This window comes from Aquarana catesbeiana, linkage group LG12 (genome assembly GCF_042186555.1).
Source record: "Aquarana catesbeiana isolate 2022-GZ linkage group LG12, ASM4218655v1, whole genome shotgun sequence".
In the NCBI taxonomy this organism is placed as follows: Eukaryota; Metazoa; Chordata; class Amphibia; order Anura; family Ranidae; genus Aquarana; species Aquarana catesbeiana.
In genome coordinates this window covers 66,665,412-66,688,070 of record NC_133335.1, presented here as the reverse complement: position 1 = coordinate 66,688,070, position 22,659 = coordinate 66,665,412, and the positions used below count along the sequence as shown (strand labels likewise).

Below are 22,659 nucleotides of genomic sequence, written 5' to 3'. Positions count from 1 at the left end.
TAAATGCATCTTGTGATAAAAGCTGTACCGCTACTTCTTCTTCATTTCTTCCAGAAAACTTACCTAAGCATAGTGAAGATATATCGAGGGCTGGCAGCATCTTTGCCACCATGCAATCTGGTGCCAAACTGACCAATTGGCTGTAGGAGGTTGATGTTGTTGCTACCCACAAAGTTTTGTGCCAAATTGATAATGGTCATCATCAGTGAGATCTCACCATGATGATATGCCGACATTTCAGCCACAGAACCAGCCAACTGAGCAACCTTCACCTCTCGCTTGTCATTCCTCTTAAAACACGTGAACAGCACTTTCCTCTGCCCGGGCTTCAAACCTAGAGCCAATGTATAGTTTTAATAGAAGTTTCATGATAACATATATAAGCACAACAGCTAGATATGAAACAAGCATACATACCATCAACCAAAGATGGGATGGACCGTTCATTGTCAGAGTTGGAGAACAAAATGAGTTCTTTGTTAATGAAGTCGTTGTAGGTCAAGTGCTTTGTGGCCTTTCCATACAAGAATTCCTGAGAATGGCAAAAAAGGCGCAAAATAAAAGAACTGATAAAAGGGAGGTCCTATTATATATGAGCAATCAAGCAAAACCGCAGAGAATTGCATACAAGCTCCAAAACACTCACCTCTCCTAGTTTTCAAACAGCACAATTAAATGAAAAACGATACCAGGGTATAGCCTGCAGCTGCAGGCCATACCCAGATACACCCACTTCCTCAAGCTGACGTACCGGTGCGGCGTTTTGTTTAAACTCACACTGCTGGGAACTCTCAAAATTATACCTACTGTAACCGTCAAAGTCAAGCTTTTACTACCGATTCACACAGGGGCGACTTGTCAGGCGACCTAGCCACCTGACAAGTCGCCTCCCGTTCTGTACTATGGAACCGTTCTAATAGGAGCGACGCAAGTCGCTCCAACTTAGAAAAAGGTTCCTCTACTACTTTGGGGGCGACTTGCATAGACTTCTATACAGAAGTCGTTTTGCAAGTCGCCGTGGAAGTCGTGTGCAGGTCGCCTCGGTGAGGCGACCTGCAAGTCGTGCCGCCCCTGTGTAAACCGGGGCTCAAGGCAAGCTTCAGGGATTATCTGTTGAACAGTTTTCCTATTCGTTCCTATGTTATAAAAGCTCACTAAATGGCACAGAATAATAATAAAAAAAATAAATAAATAAATAAATAAATATAAAAAATTTTTGTACTCCCCATTGAATGACAAACATTCTTAAGCCCCGTACACACGATCCTAAAACTGGACGACAGATCGTAAATTTTTTTTTTTGCATGCTAGTCATATATCGAACATGCAAAGGTTACAAACATTCTCATACGACAGAAGAAAAAAAAAAAAACGAAAAAAACGGAAGTGATGTAATGTGTTGTATTTTTGGACAGCAACTGTACTAATTAAATGAAAAATCGTATGATCTGGCATTTATATATTTATTTATTTATATATATATATATATATATATATATATATATATATATATATATATATATATATATATATATATATATATATATATATATATATATATATATATAAAATTGTGCTTGTCTGATCGAATAATATTGGATGAACTGTCGTGATCGGCTCTTGAAAGCTCTGTGCCAATGATTCGATTATCGTACGATTTTCGGATCGTGTGTACGGGCCATTAGACTGTCAAGCTGTACTGCCACTTATGGGAGAAATTGTACACTGGCTGGTCCTTAGGCCAGCATAGCCCCTTCTTTATCCAGAATGTCACACTTGTGTTTGCAAATGCAAAAATCCTATTTCCTCTCTATTTATTGAGTCACGAGCATTCTTAGAGTACTGGAATGCCCAGAAGCACTTCAAATAAGGGGTGGGCAAACAGGGGAAAAAAAAAAAAAAAGAATAGTTAGTTATACTTCTCAGCAAAGCTGAGAAAAAACAAAAAAACACACATTCATCCTCCCAGAACAAATCCTCCTCAGCAAAAACCTGAGGCAGTCAATCAAGAACCGTAGGCTATTTCCCCATCCTATGCTCTCCTGAAAGAGGGCTAGGGAAGAGTAAAATGTCACTCTAAAAGGAGGTATTGGTAAATCTTACCTCTGGCAAGCCATGCAGTTTCCGTTGCCTACGGTTTTCCATGAAGTTTGTCAGCCATTCCTTGCGGTCATCCACCTTCTTCTTGCTAAAGGCCTAAACAGAGTACCTGTGTTATTTGTACTGCCTAGCAGCTAAAAAGGCACAAGTATATGGACCACAGAACTGCATTCTAATATACAGCCACATGCAAGAACATCCTCTTACCAAGGTGATCGCAGCATCATCTATTGGGCCACAATATTTGAAAGGAATTCGATGTCTGTCCATATCAGCAAAATATTCCTTTGCCTCTTTAGATGTGCTGGTCCCCAGACCTAAAGAATTGGCCAAGTAAAGAACATGTAAATTGATTGCCAATGCAGTAACAGTTTTGGAATTAAGGCACAAGGGGAAGGGGGAAATTACCCCAGTTTTGAGTCATTTATACATTTCTCTCATGTGACTATCTAGACCCGTTTTTTGCATCTGCACAAATTGCAATGAGCAGATTTAAAGTGATTGTAAAGCTTTGTTTTTTCAAAAAAACTAAACAAAACCACGTTGTTATGCTTACCTCTTCTGTACAAGGGTTTTGCACGGGGTGGCCTCGATCCTCCTTTGTTGTTGTTGTCGTCCCCCCCCCCCCGACGCTCTTGGCTCCTCTTCGAGTGACCCTTTGGAGAGCCGCTTTTCAAGGAGGCACGCTCCCAAGTCCTGCTACTGCGTCCATTGATACAGACAGCAGGACTCGGCCTGGCCCCCCGCGTCACTGGATTTGACAGCAGTGGGAGCCAATGGCTCCTGCTGCTATCTATCCAATGAGGACCGGAGACAGTGGCTGGAGCTGCTGTGCTACTCCCTGTCACTGGAACGATCAGGATCAAGGGGGGGGGGGGGGGCAGCTGCAACACAAAAGGTGTTTCACCTTAATGCATAGAATGCATTAAGGTGAAAAACCCTGAGGGTTTACAACCCCTTTAAATGAATGTGGCTGATTATGTTCCCTTTTAATAGAGAACATGCTTCTGGCTGAATCGCAAGAGATGAAATTTCCTTCCAAAAATTTGTGTCTCCACCACGAGTAGTTAACAAAAAAAGAGTTTGCCCTCAGCTAGATTTCCACATTATGGAGAACCCAACACTTGAAACATGACAAAATCCTTTAGCTTTGTAATAGCAATGACAGAACTAGGAATTGTGGAGGACAACAGCCCCTGAGTGATATATAAATAAATTGAATAAGGTTTTATTTACACCCCACCAGCGATCCTATGTGGAGACTATATTGCAAAACATTTAGTTACTTGGTAAATTAAAGTGACACTAAAAACTCTAATAGACAAAATGTACAATTTCTATATATAGAGATCCTAAAAGCTAATATACCTGGATGGAGTTTTATATATAATTTTGCAGTTTAAATAGTGTTCCATGAGAAAATATGTAAACTTCTCAGATTCTGTGCTCACCAATGGCATGTTTGCACTATTCCAAAAAGGGAACAGTCTTAAAATAACTGCGTGGCATTTTTGGGCACCGTGTCACACTATACTAAAAGTTTAGTGCAACAAAACTGGGTATATTTCAGTGGTCAAGGGAAGAAACTTTAAAGTCAAGCATTTACTACTTACACTATGGGCATAGCTTACAGTTCTGTACAAACATGACTGCTGCCCCCTAGTGTACATAGACATTCCTAAGTGTGACAAGTAGAGGCAATTAAGTCCACACCACTGATACCCCACCACCAGCACAAGCATGGAAGAAGTTGGTTCTTACTTGCCTGCCGAGCACTACCACACAGGGTTTAGAACAAACCTTTGTAGTACTTTATTTTCCAGCTCTTGTGACTTTCAGTGACGTTCTTCCACTCCTCAAACTCAGGGATGCTGTAGAAGGAGATTTCTTGCTTATTTTTGGAAACCTGTGTGGAAAGGAGCAATTGAAATATACTGTAGGTTTTGGTTTTCTACATATACAGTATAAACTCTTGAGAAGTATTTCTATAAAGTAAAAGGATCCACACCTTAATAATGGGGGTAATAAACTCTTCCAGGAAACAGTGCTTCAGCAGAGAGGGCCAGTTGTGATGAATGAAGTTGATAAGCAAGCCTTTAATATGGGAACCGTCTTGATCCTAAAAAAATTAATAAATGAGATTTAAAAAGGGTACAATGAAGATAGTCAGCCTGAGAAGCTGTATCCCCTCTCCTCACCTGATCTGTCATAATCATGATCTTTCCATAACGAAGACTTTTCAGAGACTCTTCGTCTTCATAGTTTTTCTTGTACTGCAGACCCACAATCTTAATAATGTTGTTTATTTCGGCATTTTCCATAATCTGAAAGCACAAACACTTTTTTTTAAAACAATGAAACACCCAAGCTTGAAATTGTACAATGTGATGGATAACAAATGTGATACACCGATTAAATATTTTCTACTGACTGGGGCTTGGTAGTTTTGTTTTAACTTTATGTCTTGTATGTATGGGTAAAGAAACATTTTCCATACAAGCCATTTGAATAAACTTTGAAAAGAATTTAGAATGCAGTCTGATTTTATATTCCACCCATCACTGGATCAGCAATGTCAGATGACAATTCCATGAGTGGGTGACCGGATACGATAGTGTGTGCAGTCAGATGTGTTCTATAGGCATCACTGTGCCTGAATATACATAAGGCAAGAAAAAGTCAAATTTGTTGGGGGTTTCTGAAGTCCCCAATATGTATTGACTCTGCTACCAATTCCCACCAGGGAGTATGTATACAGCACCGTCTGGACTGGAAGTAGAATAGAAACCATCCATATAGATGAGCAAATAATCATTGTGTTCAAAGGACTCTGCACTAGGTTCCCTATGCTGCAAAGCCAATTGTATTAGTTCCAGTAAAAGTATAAGCAATTTGCTGATGTCAAAAGTTACCACATATGATGAAAGCAAATGGAAATTTTTCAAAGTATATTCTCAAAACAGGGCGCAGTTTCATTTTGATGAGAAGAGAGAATATTACCTGTTTGTGTGAGGCTTCCCGAACGTTGAGCAGTTTACCCCTCAGTGGGAAAACCCCAAACCGATCTCTTCCAACCACACCCAGGCCAGACACAGCCAATGTCTTGGCTGAGTCTCCTTCAGTTAGGATGAGAGTGCACCGATTGGAGAGTTTGCTCCCTGTAAAAGGAAATCCAGATATGTTTAAACACACTGCTTTTCTATTTACATAGAATATAAAAAAAAAAAAAAAAAAAAAAAAAAAACAGAACAAAAAACAAACACACACAATAGAAAACCTCCATATACACAATCCTATACCTACAGTCGATCCAGAGGAAGGCGAAAATACCAATAAACCATGGTCCAATTTGTTCCGGCAGGGGAAATAAAAAATCCTTCCTGATCCTCCAAGGAGGCAAATCAGATACAACATGGATCAACAATCCCTTTTAAGTTAGGCCTCATGCACACTGCAGCTGTCACAGCTGACTTTTTCTGCCCCTAAATGTCCCTCTATGTTAGCCTAGGTGTCCATGCACACATAGGCGTTTAGAGGCAGGGTGTTTGGACAGAAATCTGAATGCACCAAAAACACATTCAGTAGAGGAGCTTTTAGGCAGAAAAAAAACAAAAAACCCCACCCGCCCGATGTGTGTAAACGTGCTAGGTGCCTCCCTTGAACTTTTTTCCTTTTCAATGGCCAGAATATTTGGTCCAATGAAAGAAAACGGGTTTGCAAAAACACAGCTTAGGCGCGTTTTTCTCCTGCTAGTAAAAAAAAAATTGGTTTCAATAGCCTCAGTGTGCATGCCTTAGAGAAATATTAATGGCAGAGGACTTATTGTACAGTACCAAGTGCTGGGAAGAAAGTGCTCATTACTGACCACAAGTCTAAATGGGCAGGAGAAAGCTGCACCAAAAAGTTTTTTTTTTTAACTTTCACCTCTTGGCATTGGCACCTCCCCGCCCTTTAAGTGCTTTAGGAAGCTGGGATGCTGGGCTTATGATCATGTGACTGCCGTGATTGGCTGTCACATGATCGGAAAGCTCACGATCGCAAGCTTTCCGTTAGCTGCCGATAGGGCGTTTCTCGGCACTGCTGTATCTGAACCAGTTAATACAAATATGCGGACGCTCAAGTCCAAGGCCCACCTGCTGAGAGGCAGCCTATTTGCGTGCAGCCGGCACCAAGGGGTTACTGTGGAGAAAGCATTAAGGGGGAAAAAAAACAAAACAAAAAAAAAAAAAAAAAAAACCCCTTTAGCCTTTAAAACCACTTTAAGGTTAAGGTATTTCCAATTGCAGCAAAAAAAAAAAAAAAAAAAAGTAAGAACTTTATCTGATATAGCACCAACACTTATTCTCAGTTTACAACAGGACCAGTTACAAGAGGAACTACAAAACCCCAGAATACAAAATGAACAATGCAGAATTATTCCCCATAATGTTCAGTGATATGTACCAGCATCATTAGCATCATCAAGTTTAGGAATGCCTTTAATCTTCGTATGCTTGACGGCAGAGCATTTCTTATTCAGCTGATTTTGTGCCTTGAACTTGACCCAGTTCAAGACGCTTTCCACAATCCCACAGCTTGTGGCCTAAAAGAAAAATGTAAAAAAAAAAAATAATAAATTTAGACACGCTCACAACTAGCCTAATCTATTGTGGATTTAACCAATATGGCAGATTTGTTAGCCAAGTAGTAAATTGTTGGCTTTACTTTTTTCACTGTGGAAAAGAGGACCCTATCCCCACAATTCATAACATCTCTGCAATACAAGCACATTTCTCAGTTTTTTCCTCTTTAAAAAAGGGAGAAGTCCAGCCTGAGCTCGCTGGGCTTCTCCTATGGATCACAGGCGTGCAATTCGTTTTGCACTCCTGCGACCCATTTTCAGCAGAGAGCGGTCTGAAGTGTGCTCTCTGCTGACATCACTGGAATCAGTCCAGGCACCGTTTCATCGCAACAATAATGCAACTGTCATCACAACAATAAAGTCTGGATCCGCCAAGTGTCTGGACTGATACCAGTCTCAGCCTCTCAGTGAGCCGCTGAGAGCCTGAGATGGTCGCTCCCGCCCCTCCACAGCTCAGCGCTCGGAGGAGCGGAGAACAATGCTGCACTCACCTAGGCAAGTATGATTTGGGGTGGGGGGGGGGGAATGGGGGTTGTCAGTCGGAGAGAACATTTTTAAAAAACACTGCAAGTACGGAAAAAACACCCATTGCCAGCAGCACTGCGTTGTCACCTTAAAGCAGAAATTTACCCGAAATGCGATGAATGTTCTTTAGCAAGGAACATACATTTCACATTAATTATGCTACCAAAATTTGTGTGTGCTGTAAATTGCTTGTGGCATTGCTCCCGTTACTTCGCGTTGGAGGCTGCCATTTTGTTGAAGCCCAGAGCCCTTCGTTCACACCATGGTGCAGAGACATCAGTTTTTCTGCACGTGGTCTGCAAGGCCTCAAAAAAAAAAAAAAAAAAAAAAAAAAAAAAATGAAATTGTTCTCTATTTGCCCTGTTGACATTACACTGTGCAGTTTTTTTTCTGCGCAGGAATCTGCAACGTGTAACCAGTTTTCTGCACGAGAAAAAAAAAAAAAAAAAAACCAAACGGGCATGACATCAACATTGGTGTGAATAGGGCATATACCTGACGTGCACGAAAACTGATGTGAAACCAATGTCTCTGCAAGTGAAATCTGCACATTTTTCCCATCAGTTTCATGCACATATGGTGTGAACGAGCCCTTACATTCCTGGAATGCCAGGATCGCTGTCACATTTGTTTGTGTTCTCATACTGTCAAATGGCTGGTGTCATAACTGATCACATGTGCAGCATCATGGCAGTTGTAGATCAAACAGAAGCAGATTCCTTGACTGTAAAGGATATGAGGGTTTGATTCTGCTTTAGGGTCGGTTCACACTAGGACGACTTGTCAGGCGACCTAGTCGCCTGACAAGTAGCGTCCCGTTCTGTACAATGGAACCGTTCTAAACCTTAGAAAAAGGTTATTGTGCTACTTTGGGGGTGACTTGAGGCGACTTGCATAGACTTCTATACAGAAGTTGTTTTGCAAGGCAGTCACGCTGCCTCAGTGTGAACCGGGGCTTAAAGTGGTAGAAAACACTATTTTTATCTACAGGAAGAAAAAAAGAGCAACAAAGCATGTGCAAAGCGGGGTGAGACATTACTGGATTTTAAAATAGCATAGACACTTACTTTTAATGTTTTACATATAGCAGGCACCAATTACCATATCTGATTAATATATGGGAACAAACTGGATTTACTGCAAAGCAACAGATATTTTTGGCACTTCCACCATTTTTAGGCAGACAAAATATGGAGGTTATTCATCAAAGAGGTGATGAATAACGCAGATACACACATCCCTAACAAATTTCATATTGTGAGGAACATATTTTAAAGTGGATTTGTAAATTTCTCCAGCCTCTCTTGTAAAACACACACACTCCCTCTGCTACACAGAACATTTTGCAACTTCCTGGGTCAGCATTATCGCACACTGAGCATAGATTACGCCGATTTACTATCCAATGTGGAAGCTGGAGGTAGACAGGAGACACAGGAAGCTTACTGTTGCACCAAAAAGATGAACTAGTGACAAAATGCTATTCACAAAGCTGATCATTTTACTGCCCAGAGTGCCAAAAAAAATATCACAGTTCCCACAAAGGCAAAGCATAAAAACAGGTGAATCATATCACTTACTTAATGTATACATTTATGTTAAAAGATTACATTTTCCCTTAACACTCACAGATTTTATGAATTTCTCAGACAGTGCACATTTAGATCCAAAGCTCTTTGACTGCAAAGTCATGTTCTCCTTGGTCTGGGAGTCAAACGTTGGGTTCTCAATCAAAGCGTTCACAAAGATCCACATGTGGTTTTTCACCTGCAAGGAAACATTGGTTTATTACAGAACTCAAAATGCTAAACACAGCTTAAAACAGTTTGAAGACTTCAACGGCAAATTAAGCATGTACATACCTGGAAAGGTTTAACAGCCACTCCACCCTTATTCTTCTTCTTTACAACATCAATGATTTTGGCGACAATCTGATCAGCAATGTAGTCCACATGTCGACCACCCTGGTAAGAACAAATTAAATGATTACCTGAGCAGAGATCAATGCAGATAAATATGGCCGCCACACGGATATTTTAACCACTTCAAGATACATATACACATGGCGGCTTTGAAGTGGTTTACTGGAGTTATAGCTGAAGCCATCAGCCATAAACCCGGTATTTTTTTCAGCCGTAGGCTGGCTTTCTCCTGAAAGTGTTCCAAGCAGCTCATGTACAACTGGAACAATTTCAGAAGTGGCGGGAGGGGATGTTCCCCTCCCTCCTGGTGTTTGTCGGGCTTACAGTTCCCACCGGCTCGCCTGAGACATAATCAGATGCTGTGGCCGGCTGGTCCCAGAGGAGATCAACACTGATGGCCATACAAACCTGACAGAGGTTATAACTCTTCCCTGTTCTAACAAAAAAGTCTTCTTGAAGACAGCACCTTAGTAGTGAAAAAAATATAAATAGAAAGAGCAAATATACCTTTGTGGTTGCAATGCTGTTGACAAAGCTGACTTGCTGAAAACCTTTTTCACTCATGGTCAGACACACTTCCCAGCGATCGTTCACCAACTCATGGATAACCTTCAAAGAATTTCCCGTCTCATCCACCTTATCCTTAACATACATGTCCACATAACTGCGAAAGCCAGTAACCTGAAGGGCACACATTTCATTAGAACCAAAATAGACAAAATGCCACCAAGATATTATTCGAATATTCTGACACCACCTACAGGAAGCTTTTTGCCATTGAGAAAGACTTTCACTCCTTTGGAAGAGCCTGCTACATCATAAGCTCTTCGAGCCATCAGAGCCACAATGTCCTTGTCCAGAATCTGCATGCTGAATTTGCTTAGGTCTGGCTGGAAAGTGATGCAGGTATAATCATCTCCATCAAATGGTTTAATCTTCGATTCAGAAGCTTTTGCCATGTTATTGGTCCAACTCTGTTGAAAGAGTAAGAATAGCAAGTTCATACTATATACATTGATTTAGGTGCTATAATTTCAATAAAAAAAAAAATGCACATAGGCCACTGGTGCACGTTTGGCAGCTTCTCCCTCTACTTTCTGCAGGAGTCCTACATGCGAGCAACTTCAAAATTCAGTGGTAATGGCTTAATACCATCTCTTTAACTAAACTCTGACAAAATAACGAGGGTCATATTGCAGAGATCTAAAAACGTTAACTTTGTCTTAGCATAGACCGCACACGAAAAGTACTAACATAGCAATAATAAAAAAATTTGTATCTCAGGTGACAAATGTCAGTACCATCTTATAGAAAGTTTACATATATAATGTGTAGTGCTGCAAATATCACCATGAAACTGTTTATTCACTTTGTACTTTTATCTACTATGGAAATAGTGAATAAATAAAAACCATTTTGATGCTTATTTTGCCATTTGTTCAGTGTTAAATTCTTGTATGTTCTCTAACGCATTGATTATGCCTATTTTCTTGTAGTTCCACATGCTTTACAGCTCCTTAAGAAGCAAACAAGCAAAACATGTCGAGCACTGAAGCATTGATTGATAGTGTTACCTCTGTTATGTTTATACGGTATATGTATCAAAACTTTGTAACTAAACTGACCAAACATTGTTTAACTTGTCGAATTTAATAAAAAAGTAAATATTTGAATACATTTTCCCAAAACGTCTTTCAGGACAGCACCTGAGAGGTCATGGCTCTCCTCCAACAAGAAACACCTCATCCAAAGCTTTAACAGGAGGCCTCCACGCAGCTTCCTTCAGTTTTTTTGCGTTTCCTCCAGCCGGTATGAAAACCTGGTGTGAGCCATGATCTCTCAGATCTGTCCTGGGAGACCAGAGGTTCTCACCTGAAAATCATTTTCTTTTTTCTGCCTAGTCTGTGATCCTCCCACTTGCCTCTAGCAGGATGGTTCCTGTGGGCTCTCTTCCCCTTCCATGCTCGGGGAGAGCCTGTACTGCCTGGGAGTCCTGCCCTGTGTTTTTGGCAGGTGGGCTGTGTGCGGAGGCCCCCACAATGTGGGGCGGTGAAGGCTGAAGCTGCCGCCATTATACTGGTGGCAGAGGAGAGGTCTCAGTCACGTCCTGTGCAGTGCACAGGAAGGGGCGGCACTTCCGGGTCAGGCGGGCAGCGTCATTTCTGACCACAAATCACAGGGGGAGAGAGCAGGGTCACCTGGTGCCTTTAAAGCTTTCGGTTCCGTATGGCTGCGTTTTCGAATCCAGGAACCGGCCATTTGCTCAGCCACGCAAGCGCAGTGCGCTCTGCAATGAAGGATGCAGCAGATAAGGGGGCAAGCCAAGGCACCACCAAGGCCAAAGTAAGGGACTGTGTTCCTTCTTTACCATGGCCGTTCCAATCTTGGATTTGCCATCTTTTCCTCTGCACCCAATCACATTAAGCCCACTTTACCTGTCACCCCAATGGTTAATGATTAGATTATGTATAAACTCCAGTATCTATGATTAGATCTCACTACCTACCCGCTTGTCCCCATCCATGATCATTTACCATCTCTTTCCCTGGTACTTAATTAGCTCCTTCCTCCCAAGTCAGCTGCTACTTTTAACTTTTGCCAATAAGAAACGATTGGCTGGATTCCCACTTTCATCCTCTGCCACCCATATGCCATTTAACTTAAAGTGGTTGTAAAACCCAGACGTGGAATTTGAGCAAAGCACATCTATTTGTATTTACTTCTATCTCAAAAACTCCAATTGTTTCTCTCTGGTGCTCCGTTCCTGTGTTATCAGCAGGTGTCACTTCTGAGTTCTCCAACATATGAGGCACATTAACTAAAAATTTATGTCGGGGAGGGAGATAAGCTGGGAGCTTATCTATTCAGAATACAGTTCTGCATGTTCCTTCATTCCTCTGCCTATGTGGAGGGGGGCGTTGTTTCATTCCTCCAATCAATGTAACTGCTGCCTCGTCTCTGCTGCTGACAGATGAAGAAAGATTTTTTTTAACAGGATCTGCACTTTTGAAAGGGTGTAGAGAGGGGAAGACTGCAGATATAAAAGTAAAAAACAAAAACTTGAGGATTTGTTTAATCTCTGTGTATCATCTGAGGCCATTCACTCTACTGGGTATAAGTGAGGGTTTACAACCAATCACTTTAATCTACCATCTTGCTGCCCTCATTGTCCATCAGGCCCAACCTACAATACCAATTCCAAGCACTTGAAGGACAAGCTCACCTTTCGTGACATGTACACTCATATTCAGGGTGTAACATGTTACAAACAGACAGGCCCCCACACCCCAATTTGACAGCTAGCAGGGATCTTCTCTTCCCAGCTGTCTCAATTAGAAAAAAAATGTGGCAGAGTGGGGACACTGAGTGACACGCAGCCGTGTCACTCAGTGTCCTATGCATAGAAAACTACACGGTGCGGCTTCCATTGCGGCTGTTGGCTTGTATTTTTCACTGAACTACTATGGCGATGTGGTAGTTCATGGAGTCTTCCTGTCAGAATGTATCGGCTTCCTCATATGAGGAAGCCGATACACTGACAGGTCTGCAGGAGTCCAGCAATGCTTTACTGGCTCCTAAAACAAAAATGAATTTTTTTTTACCTGGAAAAAAATATGTGCGCAATTATTTTGTTAAAATGTGAACTTATCCTTTAAGACAGAATGCTGGCAAATAACATTCTTTGGTAGATTAAAAGGCAGCCTAGTTGTTTATCACTATAGGTATACCTGTTTGAAGACCTTCTTGTACTCTCTACATGCAGTTTCCACTGTAAATTTGGTGCTAAAGATGTTACACAATTTGGCACCATACCCATTACGACCACCTGCAATATAGGTAAAAATACATCATGCAAAGCCATAATGTGTAAGCAGTGCAGATACCTAAATAAAGCTGAAATCAACTGGATTATAGACAGCAATAAAAACTGACGGTTCCTAAACAATTCACTATTCTACCCAAATACAAAGTAAAGCATGTTACCTTGATTTGTAAGAAAAGAAAGAAATTTGATGTGGAAACAAGAGCAAGATAAGGTTGTCGGACTACAATTTTTAGCAGGAACAAAACTCACCTGTAACTTTCTTCTGGTCGTCGTCATAATTACTGGAGGTCAGCAGTTGTCCAAAGATGAGGGCAGGAACGTAGACCTTCTCTACTTTGTGTTCAACAACAGGAATACCTTTCCCATTATTCCACACACTCACTGTATTGTTCTCACTAGAAGCAAATATAACAAAAGGTTACAATTGTCCCATCAAAACTGGGAAAACATTCTGCCTTTAACCCCTTGCCACCCAGGCCAATTCTGACATTTCTCTCCTACATGTAAAAAATTATTTTTTGCTAGAAAATTACATAGAACCCCCAAACATTATGTGTTTTTTGAAGCAAAGACCCTAGAGAATACAATGGTGGTTGTTGCAACTTTTATCTCGCACGTTATTTGCGCAGCAATTTTTTCTAACACTTTTTTTCTTTGGAAAAAAGTTTTGTGCTAAAACAAAACCAAAAAAAAAAAAAACCAGTAAAGTTAGCCCAATTTTTTTTGCATAATGTGAAAGATGAAGTTACGCCTAATAGATACCCAACATGTCAACTTCAAAATTGCACACGCTCGTGGAATGGCGCCAAACTTCGGTACGTAAAAATCCCCATAGGCGACGCTTTACATTTTTTTACTGGTTACATGTTTTGAGTTACAGAGGTCTAGGGCTAGAATTATTGTTCCCGCTCTAACGTTCGCGGCAATATCTCACATGTGGTTTGAACACAGCTTTCATATGTGGGCAGGCCTTATGTATGCTTTCGCTCCTGCGTGTGAGCACACAGGGACAGGGGTGCTTTACATTTTTATTATAATGTTAATTTTACTTTTTTTTGGTTTGACACTTGAAAAAAAATGTTTTGATCACTTTTATTCCTATTGCAAGGAATGTAAACATCCCTTGTAATAGGAATATGGCATGATCAGTCTGTTTACAGTGAGATATGGGGTCAATAAGACCCCACATCTCACCTCTAGGCTGGGAAGCCTGAAATAAAAAAAAAACAATCTTGGCTTCCCAGCCGAGGCAGCGCTGTTTGTTTGAATGCAGAGGACGGGCGTGACATCATAACATCTCGCCCGGCCCCCAAACGAGCCTAGAGGCTCCGACAACCATCTGCATCTGGTTCGCCGGAAATCTCTATGGTAAACATCTGGGGCCAGCGGATCCTGTCTCCGACTCACCGATGGAAGCGGTGAGTCGGTAGAATCACCGGAGGGCTTTCCTCTCGCCACCCATAAGAACGCTCAAGCGGGGGAACAGCCGCTATGATCATTCTTGTGGTGTAGGGAATTGCCGGCTGAAAAAGCCGATATCTGAATGATGCCTGTAGCTGCAGGCATCATTCAGATATACCCGCACAAAGTGAAGGACGTCATATGACGGCCGGCGGAAAGTAGTTAAATGCAACAATCTACTTACGGGTCAATAACAATCTTGATGCAGGACATTGTTGGGTCCCTCTGCTTGTTATCAGCAGCATTTACTGAAAGGGAAAAAAATAAATGACATGTTACCAACAGCCTGATACAATGCAAGCGGCCACTGCAAGTCAGACCAATTACAGAGTCATTACATTTGGCTGCAATGAGTTACAGCACATTGTTACCCACTACTTTATTTAAGAAGACCAAAATAGCAAGTGTGTGATGTAAGCTCACCTAAGATTTCATCAAAGATTTTATACAAGCCAGGGACAAATGTTACTTCTCTGCAGTTTAGCCCTTCTTCTTCATCAAACACCCACATTGGCTGGAAAGAAATTAAAAGAAAAATTTACTTGAATCACAAGCCACAACTTCTTAAAACCGAAGATTAATTTTTTTCTTCAAAATCATACTTACCTAGGTTGATGCAGCATCGGTCCAATGTTGCACCTGCACCCCGGCGGCTCGAAGACTGAGACGGATTCACAATCTATTAGTCTGAATGCATCTGGTTCACATATGTGCGTTGCATTCGCACTCTGCATTGCCCAAAAAACGTGTGCATTTTCTAGGAAGTGTGGTGCAAATTGAAGGCACATATTCTTCTATGGGAACGCATCTGATTTGCAGATGCATTCCGTTGTGAACAGGCATTCTCTCCTTCTCACTACACCTCCCCCCTCTCCCTGCTCAGCTGATCCACAGATAGAACGGAGAGGCACCGCTGAACAGCTGCTTTTTCTCTTCACAGAGAAAACGGAGCTGGAATTTGCACCGAACTGGTGTGAACACGGCCTGAGAACCGAGCGATCAAAGACATTGATGATTCGATTCTCAGAGCTCCATGAACAGAGAGAGCTGGGCTGTGGAGGGGGTTGGAGTAGCCAGCTCAGGCTCTCAGCAGCTCGCCAAGAGGCTGAGTGAGCCAGGTGCTGGTCCAGGGCTGTTGGCGGATCCCGACTTTACTGTCATGATCTTGCCCCAGCCTGGACGAGCTCTGACGTCAGCCGACTCAAACGAGCTTTGGCTGTACTTCTCCTTTAACTTTTAAATGAACCATTTTAAACCCCTTGGCGACATTTCCCTTAACTTTATAACCGAAGAACAAGGGATATAAAATCCTTTCCCATTTTAGTCAGAAGTCTACATTGGAAAACTACTGAATCATTGGATGTCCCACCACTTTCTGTCCCAATGCCTATTGGAAAGATGGAAGAGGCTCCAATTCTTCCCCGATCAGGGTACCAAGCTTTGACTAGGTATAAGATATTTACAAGCATCTACTATGAATAAGAAAGTGTTCTAATGCCCATTGTTAGTATTTCAGAATTGCACGATTCTCTGGAGACCAGACCGATCTACACACAGCAACTTGAAGAAACCAAAAAGTTAGAGACTTGAGGATTTTCCCGATTCCATCCTCACTACACCGAAAAGCTCGGAGGTTCTCTCTGCCAATTTAGATAAAGTGTGTACTCGTGTAGAAACAGCAGCACATTTAACCCCAATGGATTGTCCATACACACCCCCTGTATATCAGAAGAAATAGGCTCATTACTCTTACCTGCGTAACAGGCTCTACAGAGCCAATGTAGGTATCTGGACGGAGCAATATATGCTCCAACTGGGTCTTCTTCTGATAAATGCGTTCTACGGAAAGGCGTCTGTCATCGCCTTTCTTCACCTTCCCCACCGCAGTCTTGTTCTCATCAAAGAGAGGCTGAAAGAACCACAAAATAAAAATAAATTGATATTACAATAATTGTAGAGCTACAAATACATTACAAAAATAACAGGATGCTTTTTATTTCTTCCCTCTTCATTTTACAGGGGGGTATGAAGTCCCTAGGCAAGAGATTGTTGCAGCACACTGAAAACAATTGTGCTTCAAACTAGGCTATTACCAATAAAAGGGTTAGTTAGGGCTCATTTACACTTGCTTTGGCTTCACACATTAACGGCTAGTTTACACTTGCTTCAAAACAAGTCTATGGACAGGCTTTGTTAAAGCTCTCTGAACCCTGTCACTAAATAAAACGGTTAGTTTACAGTAGAGGTCGACCAATATGGGTTTTTCTCTGGCCGATGCCAAAGCCGATATTTAGAAATCGCGGTGGCCGATATATGATGCCGATTTTTTTGGGCCGATATATTAGGCCAATTTTTTTTTTCCCCCCTTCATCTCATAAAATCTAACAGTTAGACCCCTTTCACACTGGGGCGTTTTTCAGGCGCTTTTGGGCTAAAAATAGCGCCTGTAAAACGGCTCCCCTGCAGTCTGTGTGAAAGCTCGAGTGCTTTCACACTGAGGCGATGCGCTGGCAGGATGTTAAAAAAAAAGTCCTGCAAGCAGCATCTTTGGAGCGGTGTATACCGCTCCTCCACCACTCCTGCCTTTGCTACAAAAATTATACCCCATGTAGCGTTAGTGATGCTTCAAAGCCTCCATAGAAGTCTATGGCAAAGCACCACTAAAGCGGCATCGAAGCACAAAGCAAAAGCCAGGTGTAAACAGGACTGTAAGCTAACCATTTTATTTAGCGTCGGGGGCTTTGTCCGAAGCCATGGTTTGAAGCGAGTGTAAACTAGCCCTTAGTCTCAGGCTACAGAATGATAAATTGTCTGCAAAGCTTATGCATTTATTTAAGCTTCTCATTAGAGAAATGGTGGCCACCAATACCTGTGACGTGTCCCAGAAGATTGCAGGGAGGGAGGAGGAGGGGTGATCTTCCTTCCGGCAAAAGGGGAGCTGGGTGCCTGTAAAAACAGGTTACCCACTCCCCCCACAAAAAAATGACATGCCAAATGTGGCATATCAGGGGGTCACTAGTACTTAAAGCGAAAGTGCCATTTTTGGGTGGAACTCCGCTTTAAGGGGGGTAATAAATCATGGCATACCTAGAATCCTGTTCCTGCAAGCTCAATCAGCTTCAGACTTGGAGTGTACCCTGCCCATCACAATCTTGGGGGACCTATGGTGGATTCTCAAGTTCCGCCTCTATCGGCAGTTCACATTTTGGAAGTGGACAGGTGGACTCTCATTTACTAGAGTCTGGATGAGGGGGAATGGTCCCCACATCCCGAAGTGTTCCTTCAGATTTGTCAGTGTTTGAGAACCCCAGACATCACAGTCCAGGCTCAACCGGAAAGTTGCCAGGTTTGTGGCCAGGTCCGAGGATCCATGGGTAGATGCAGTGGATGCCCTCGTGGTTCTGTTGCAGGAGTACTCCCCAATTTATGCATTTCTTCCTATGAAGTTTCTCCCTTGGTTGCTTCAATGGAAGGCACTCCCACTCTTTCTGGTGGCTCCAGATTGGCCACGCCATGGCTTTACTTGCAGAGCTTGTATGGCTGGTTGCAAACATCCCTTGGTGTCTCCCGATCTTCTCTCAAGGTCCAATCTACCACCCTGCCTTACAGTCACTGGCTTTAATGGTTTGGCTGTTGAGAGTCAGTTGCTGCTGGAAGACAAGGGTCTCTGAAAGTTCATGCCTGCCAGTGTATTGATTGGTCTTTAGTATGGTTAAGGGTCAAATCTAATTTCAGCGTTAGGCCTCGTACACACGATCAGAAATGGACCGTTTGTCCGTTTGTTGCATGCAAGTCTCATATTGAAAGTGAAGAGGTTACTCACCATCCGAAAATTCTCATACAACAGAATTCAACTTTAGAAGTGATGTAATGCATTGAATAGTTTTGTATGTATTCTTTCATTTCCGAGCATGTGTAACCTAATGGCCTGTACACACGATCCGAAAATCGAACGAAAAATACCGCTTTCGACACGATCGTATGAAAATCAGATTGTTAGTACAGAGCTTTCGAGAGTGAAGAGCCGATCACAATTCATCTGATAATATTCGATCGGACAAGCATGAACGTTTTCCTCGTACGATACCAGATCTTACGATTTTTGTAAGAAAGTTAGGAACGGCATTCTAAAAACTGTCCTTCTTGCACTTTATTTTGTTACTTTCTGTGTCCGTTTTGACACAATATAACCAAAATATTTATTTTAGGTTGCATGTTTTGTATCCACTTTAATTATTAGAGAATATTTTCTAGTACCATTGCATGAAGGATTTTTTTTATTTTTTGTGATTTTTCATGTGTTGCACATTTTTCACATCATTGGTTTAATAGTTTGCGCTCTCTTTGTTTACACCTTGTATCTTAATTAGGTATTTAGTTTTGTCAGAAGATAGCAGCATTCACTTAATTCATTTTTTATGGTTTTCACCTAACCTATTTTTATGTAGGCATCGTTCACATGGGTGGTGAGATTAGTGCAGAATAAACTATTTACATAAATAAGACAAGATCGAGCTCTGTCACCTCCAGAGTCTGCAAATGACAGCCAGGTACTAGGTGTGGTTTCCCAATTGTAGATGCTGGTTGGGCGGTGACAACACTTACTACCTGGCTCTCAAATGCAGATGCTGTTAGGTGACAGAGCTCAATCCCTGTGTCCTATTTGTAGAAGCTGGTTACAGGGGGTGACAGCGCTTGTTCCCAAGTACAGACACTAGTGATGCCATTTTGTAAAGCACTAAGCAAACCGTTAACACTATAAATATCCTGAATATTATTAAGAGATGACAATGCTCAATCCCAGTCTCCCAATTGCAGGCACTGTTAGGAGAGGACAACGCTTGTTCCTTTTGTTACGGTTGTAGATGCTGGTTATGGGGCGACAACATGTAATGCTTCTGTCCCAACTGCAGGCACTGTTAGGAGGTGACACCGCTCAATCCTTGCAACCGGGACACAGGGATCGAGCTTTGTCACCCCCCGTACCCAGAGTCTTCAACCGAGACACAGGGATCGAGCGTTGGCACCCCCCGTACCCAGAGTCTTCAACCGAGACACAGGGATCGAGCGTTGGCACCCCCCGTACCCAGAGTCTTCAACCGAGACACAGGGATCGAGCGTTGGCACCCCCCGTACCCAGAGTCTTCAACCGAGACACAGGGATCGAGCGTTGGCACCCCCCGTACCCAGAGTCTTCAACCGAGACACAGGGATCGAGCGTTGTCACCCCCCGTACCCAGAGTCTTCAACCGAGACACAGGGATCGAGCGTTGTCACCCCCCGTACCCAGAGTCTTCAACCGAGACACAGGGATCGAGCGTTGTCACCCCCCGTACCCAGAGTCTTCAACCGAGACACAGGGATCGAGCGTTGTCACCCCCCGTACCCAGAGTCTTCAACCGAGACACAGGGATCGAGCGTTGTCACCCCCCGTACCCAGAGTCTTCAACCGAGACACAGGGATCGAGCGTTGTCACCCCCCGTACCCAGAGTCTTCAACCGAGACACAGGGATCGAGCGTTGTCACCCCCCGTACCCAGAGTCTTCAACCGAGACACAGGGATCGAGCGTTGTCACCCCCCGTACCCAGAGTCTTCAACCGAGACACAGGGATCGAGCGTTGTCACCCCCCGTACCCAGAGTCTTCAACTGGGATACAGGGATCGAGCGTTGTCACCCCCCGTACCCAGAGTCTTCAACCGAGACACAGGGATCGAGCGTTGTCACCCCCCGTACCCAGAGTCTTCAACCGAGACACAGGGATCGAGCTTTGTCACCCCCCCCGTACCCAGAGTCTTCAACTGAGACACAGGGATCGAGTGTTGTCACCTCGTACCCAGAGTCTTCAACTGAGACACAGGGATCGAGTGTTGTCACCTCGTACCCAGAGTCTTCAACTGAGACACAGGGATCGAGCGTTGTCACCCCGTACCCAGAGTCTTCAACTGAGACACAGGGATCGAGCGTTGTCACCCCGTACCCAGAGTCTTCAACTGAGACACAGGGATCGAGCGTTGTCACCCCCCGTACCCAGTCTTCAACGGGGGGACAAGGGATCGAGTGCTGTCACCCCATACCCAGAGTATTCAACCGAGACACAGGGATAGAGCGTTGTCACCCCCTGTACCCAGAGTCTTCAACTGGGATACAGGGATCGAGCGTTGTCACCCCCTGTACCCAGAGTCTTCAACTGGGATACAGGGATCGAGCGTTGTCACCCCCTGTACCCAGAGTCTTCAACTGGGATACAGGGATCGAGCGTTGTCACCCCCTGTACCCAGAGTCTTCAACTGGGATACAGGGATCGAGCGTTGTCACCCCCTGTACCCAGAGTCTTCAACTGGGATACAGGGATCGAGCGTTGTCACCCCCTGTACCCAGAGTCTTCAACTGGGATACAGGGATCGAGCGTTGTCACCCCCTGTACCCAGAGTCTTCAACTGGGATACAGGGATCGAGCGTTGTCACCCCCTGTACCCAGAGTCTTCAACTGGGATACAGGGATCGAGCGTTGTCACCCCCTGTACCCAGAGTCTTCAACTGGGATACAGGGATCGAGCGTTGTCACCCCCTGTACCCAGAGTCTTCAACTGGGATACAGGGATCGAGCGTTATACCAGTTGAAGACTCTGGTTACGGGGTGACAACGCTTGATCCCTGCGTCTTAGTTGCAGACTCTGGGTACAGACTCACCCCATAACCAGCATCTACAATTATTACCGGGATGGAGTGCTGTCACCCCACTATACAGAATTACATAGATTACTCTGAGCATTACACAATGGGACACCCTACATCTGCAATCAGGAGACCGTGCTGGAGCGCTGTCACCCCACAACCAATGACTGAATAGCTCTCATGTCAGGCTTCCTATGGATTTTTGCAATGAATGATTTGATTGGCCAGTAATACAGATACAAGGGGTCTATTATTGGTTGGTCTCTGGTTGTATCATATAGAAATAAAAGGTCCACGACATCTAATACCGAGCACGCAGCCTCCTATCACCCCCAATACCGAGCACACAGCCTCCTATCACCCCCAATACCGAGCACACAGCCTCCTATCACCCCCAATACCGAGCACACAGCCTCCTATCACCCCCAATACCGAGCACACAGCCTCCTATCACCCCCAATACCGAGCACACAGCCTCCTATCACCCCCAATACCGAGCACACAGCCTCCTATCACCCCCAATACCGAGCACACAGCCTCCTATCACGCCCAATACCGAGCACACAGCCTCCTATCACGCCCAATACCGAGCACACAGCCTCCTATCACCCCCAATACCGAGCACACAGCCTCCTATCACCCCCAATACCGAGCACACAGCCTCCTATCACCCCCAATACCGAGCACACAGCCTCCTATCACCCCCAATACCGAGCACACAGCCTCCTATCACCCCCAATACCGAGCACACAGCCTCCTATCACCCCCAATACCGAGCACACAGCCTCCTATCACCCCCAATACCGAGCACACAGCCTCCTATCACCCCCAATACCGAGCACACAGCCTCCTATCACCCCCAATACCGAGCACACAGCCTCCTATCACCCCCAATACCGAGCACACAGCCTCCTATCACCCCCAATACCGAGCACACAGCCTCCTATCACCCCCAATACCGAGCACACAGCCTCCTATCACCCCCAATACCGAGCACACAGCCTCCTATCACCCCCAATACCGAGCACACAGCCTCCTATCACCCCCAATACCGAGCACACAGCCTCCTATCACCCCAATACCGAGCACACAGCCTCCTATCACCCCAATACCGAGCACACAGCCTCCTATCACCCTGCACCGTCCAGCCCGGGAAGCTGTACTCACTCTCAGTGGTTCGGTCTCCATGGCTGACGCAATATACCGGACGAAGCACAACGACAACAGACAACACCAACCGACTCCACGCGACTCCTACTCCTATACTGAGCACGGACCGTTACCGCACCAACTTCAAAATCCCCAACCCGCCTAAATCTGACAACCAATCCGCCGCTACGGCGGATCATTGAATTCTCCAATCACACTTCTGAGGGCGGGGCTGGGTATGAATTCCCCAATCAGCGCGATCTTCTTGGCAATGGTTAAAGTGTACGAGAACCGACCAATCGGCATTTGGCGAGGGGAGGGATTTGTTACTGATGGGTGGAATGCAGGCCAATGAGATTGAAGTTTTTGTGTTTCCA

The 22,659-nt window shown here is 43.9% G+C and overlaps 1 protein-coding gene across 2 annotated transcripts in view; it reads right to left on the bottom strand.

Moving 5' to 3' along the window:
- The window catches only part of TOP2A (DNA topoisomerase II alpha), a 48,764-nt gene extending 26,308 nt beyond the window's left edge, over positions 1–22,456 (bottom strand). For both annotated transcript variants that reach the window (XM_073607980.1, XM_073607981.1), the window contains exons 1-19: positions 22,301–22,456; positions 16,209–16,364; positions 14,879–14,969; positions 14,640–14,703; positions 13,244–13,389; positions 12,897–12,994; positions 9,930–10,142; positions 9,676–9,849; positions 9,109–9,210; positions 8,876–9,013; positions 6,544–6,682; positions 5,101–5,258; positions 4,299–4,424; positions 4,109–4,219; positions 3,901–4,006; positions 2,308–2,417; positions 2,104–2,196; positions 418–532; positions 64–334 (exon numbers count right to left, since the gene is read on the bottom strand). In XM_073607980.1, coding sequence (XP_073464081.1) covers positions 64–334; positions 418–532; positions 2,104–2,196; positions 2,308–2,417; positions 3,901–4,006; positions 4,109–4,219; positions 4,299–4,424; positions 5,101–5,258; positions 6,544–6,682; positions 8,876–9,013; positions 9,109–9,210; positions 9,676–9,849; positions 9,930–10,142; positions 12,897–12,994; positions 13,244–13,389; positions 14,640–14,703; positions 14,879–14,969; positions 16,209–16,364; positions 22,301–22,321 — 2,432 coding nt within the window. In that variant the 5' untranslated portion in view covers positions 22,322–22,456. The remainder of the gene's footprint in view (positions 1–63; positions 335–417; positions 533–2,103; positions 2,197–2,307; positions 2,418–3,900; positions 4,007–4,108; positions 4,220–4,298; positions 4,425–5,100; positions 5,259–6,543; positions 6,683–8,875; positions 9,014–9,108; positions 9,211–9,675; positions 9,850–9,929; positions 10,143–12,896; positions 12,995–13,243; positions 13,390–14,639; positions 14,704–14,878; positions 14,970–16,208; positions 16,365–22,300) is intronic.
- Positions 22,457–22,659: the final 203 nt, after the last annotated feature.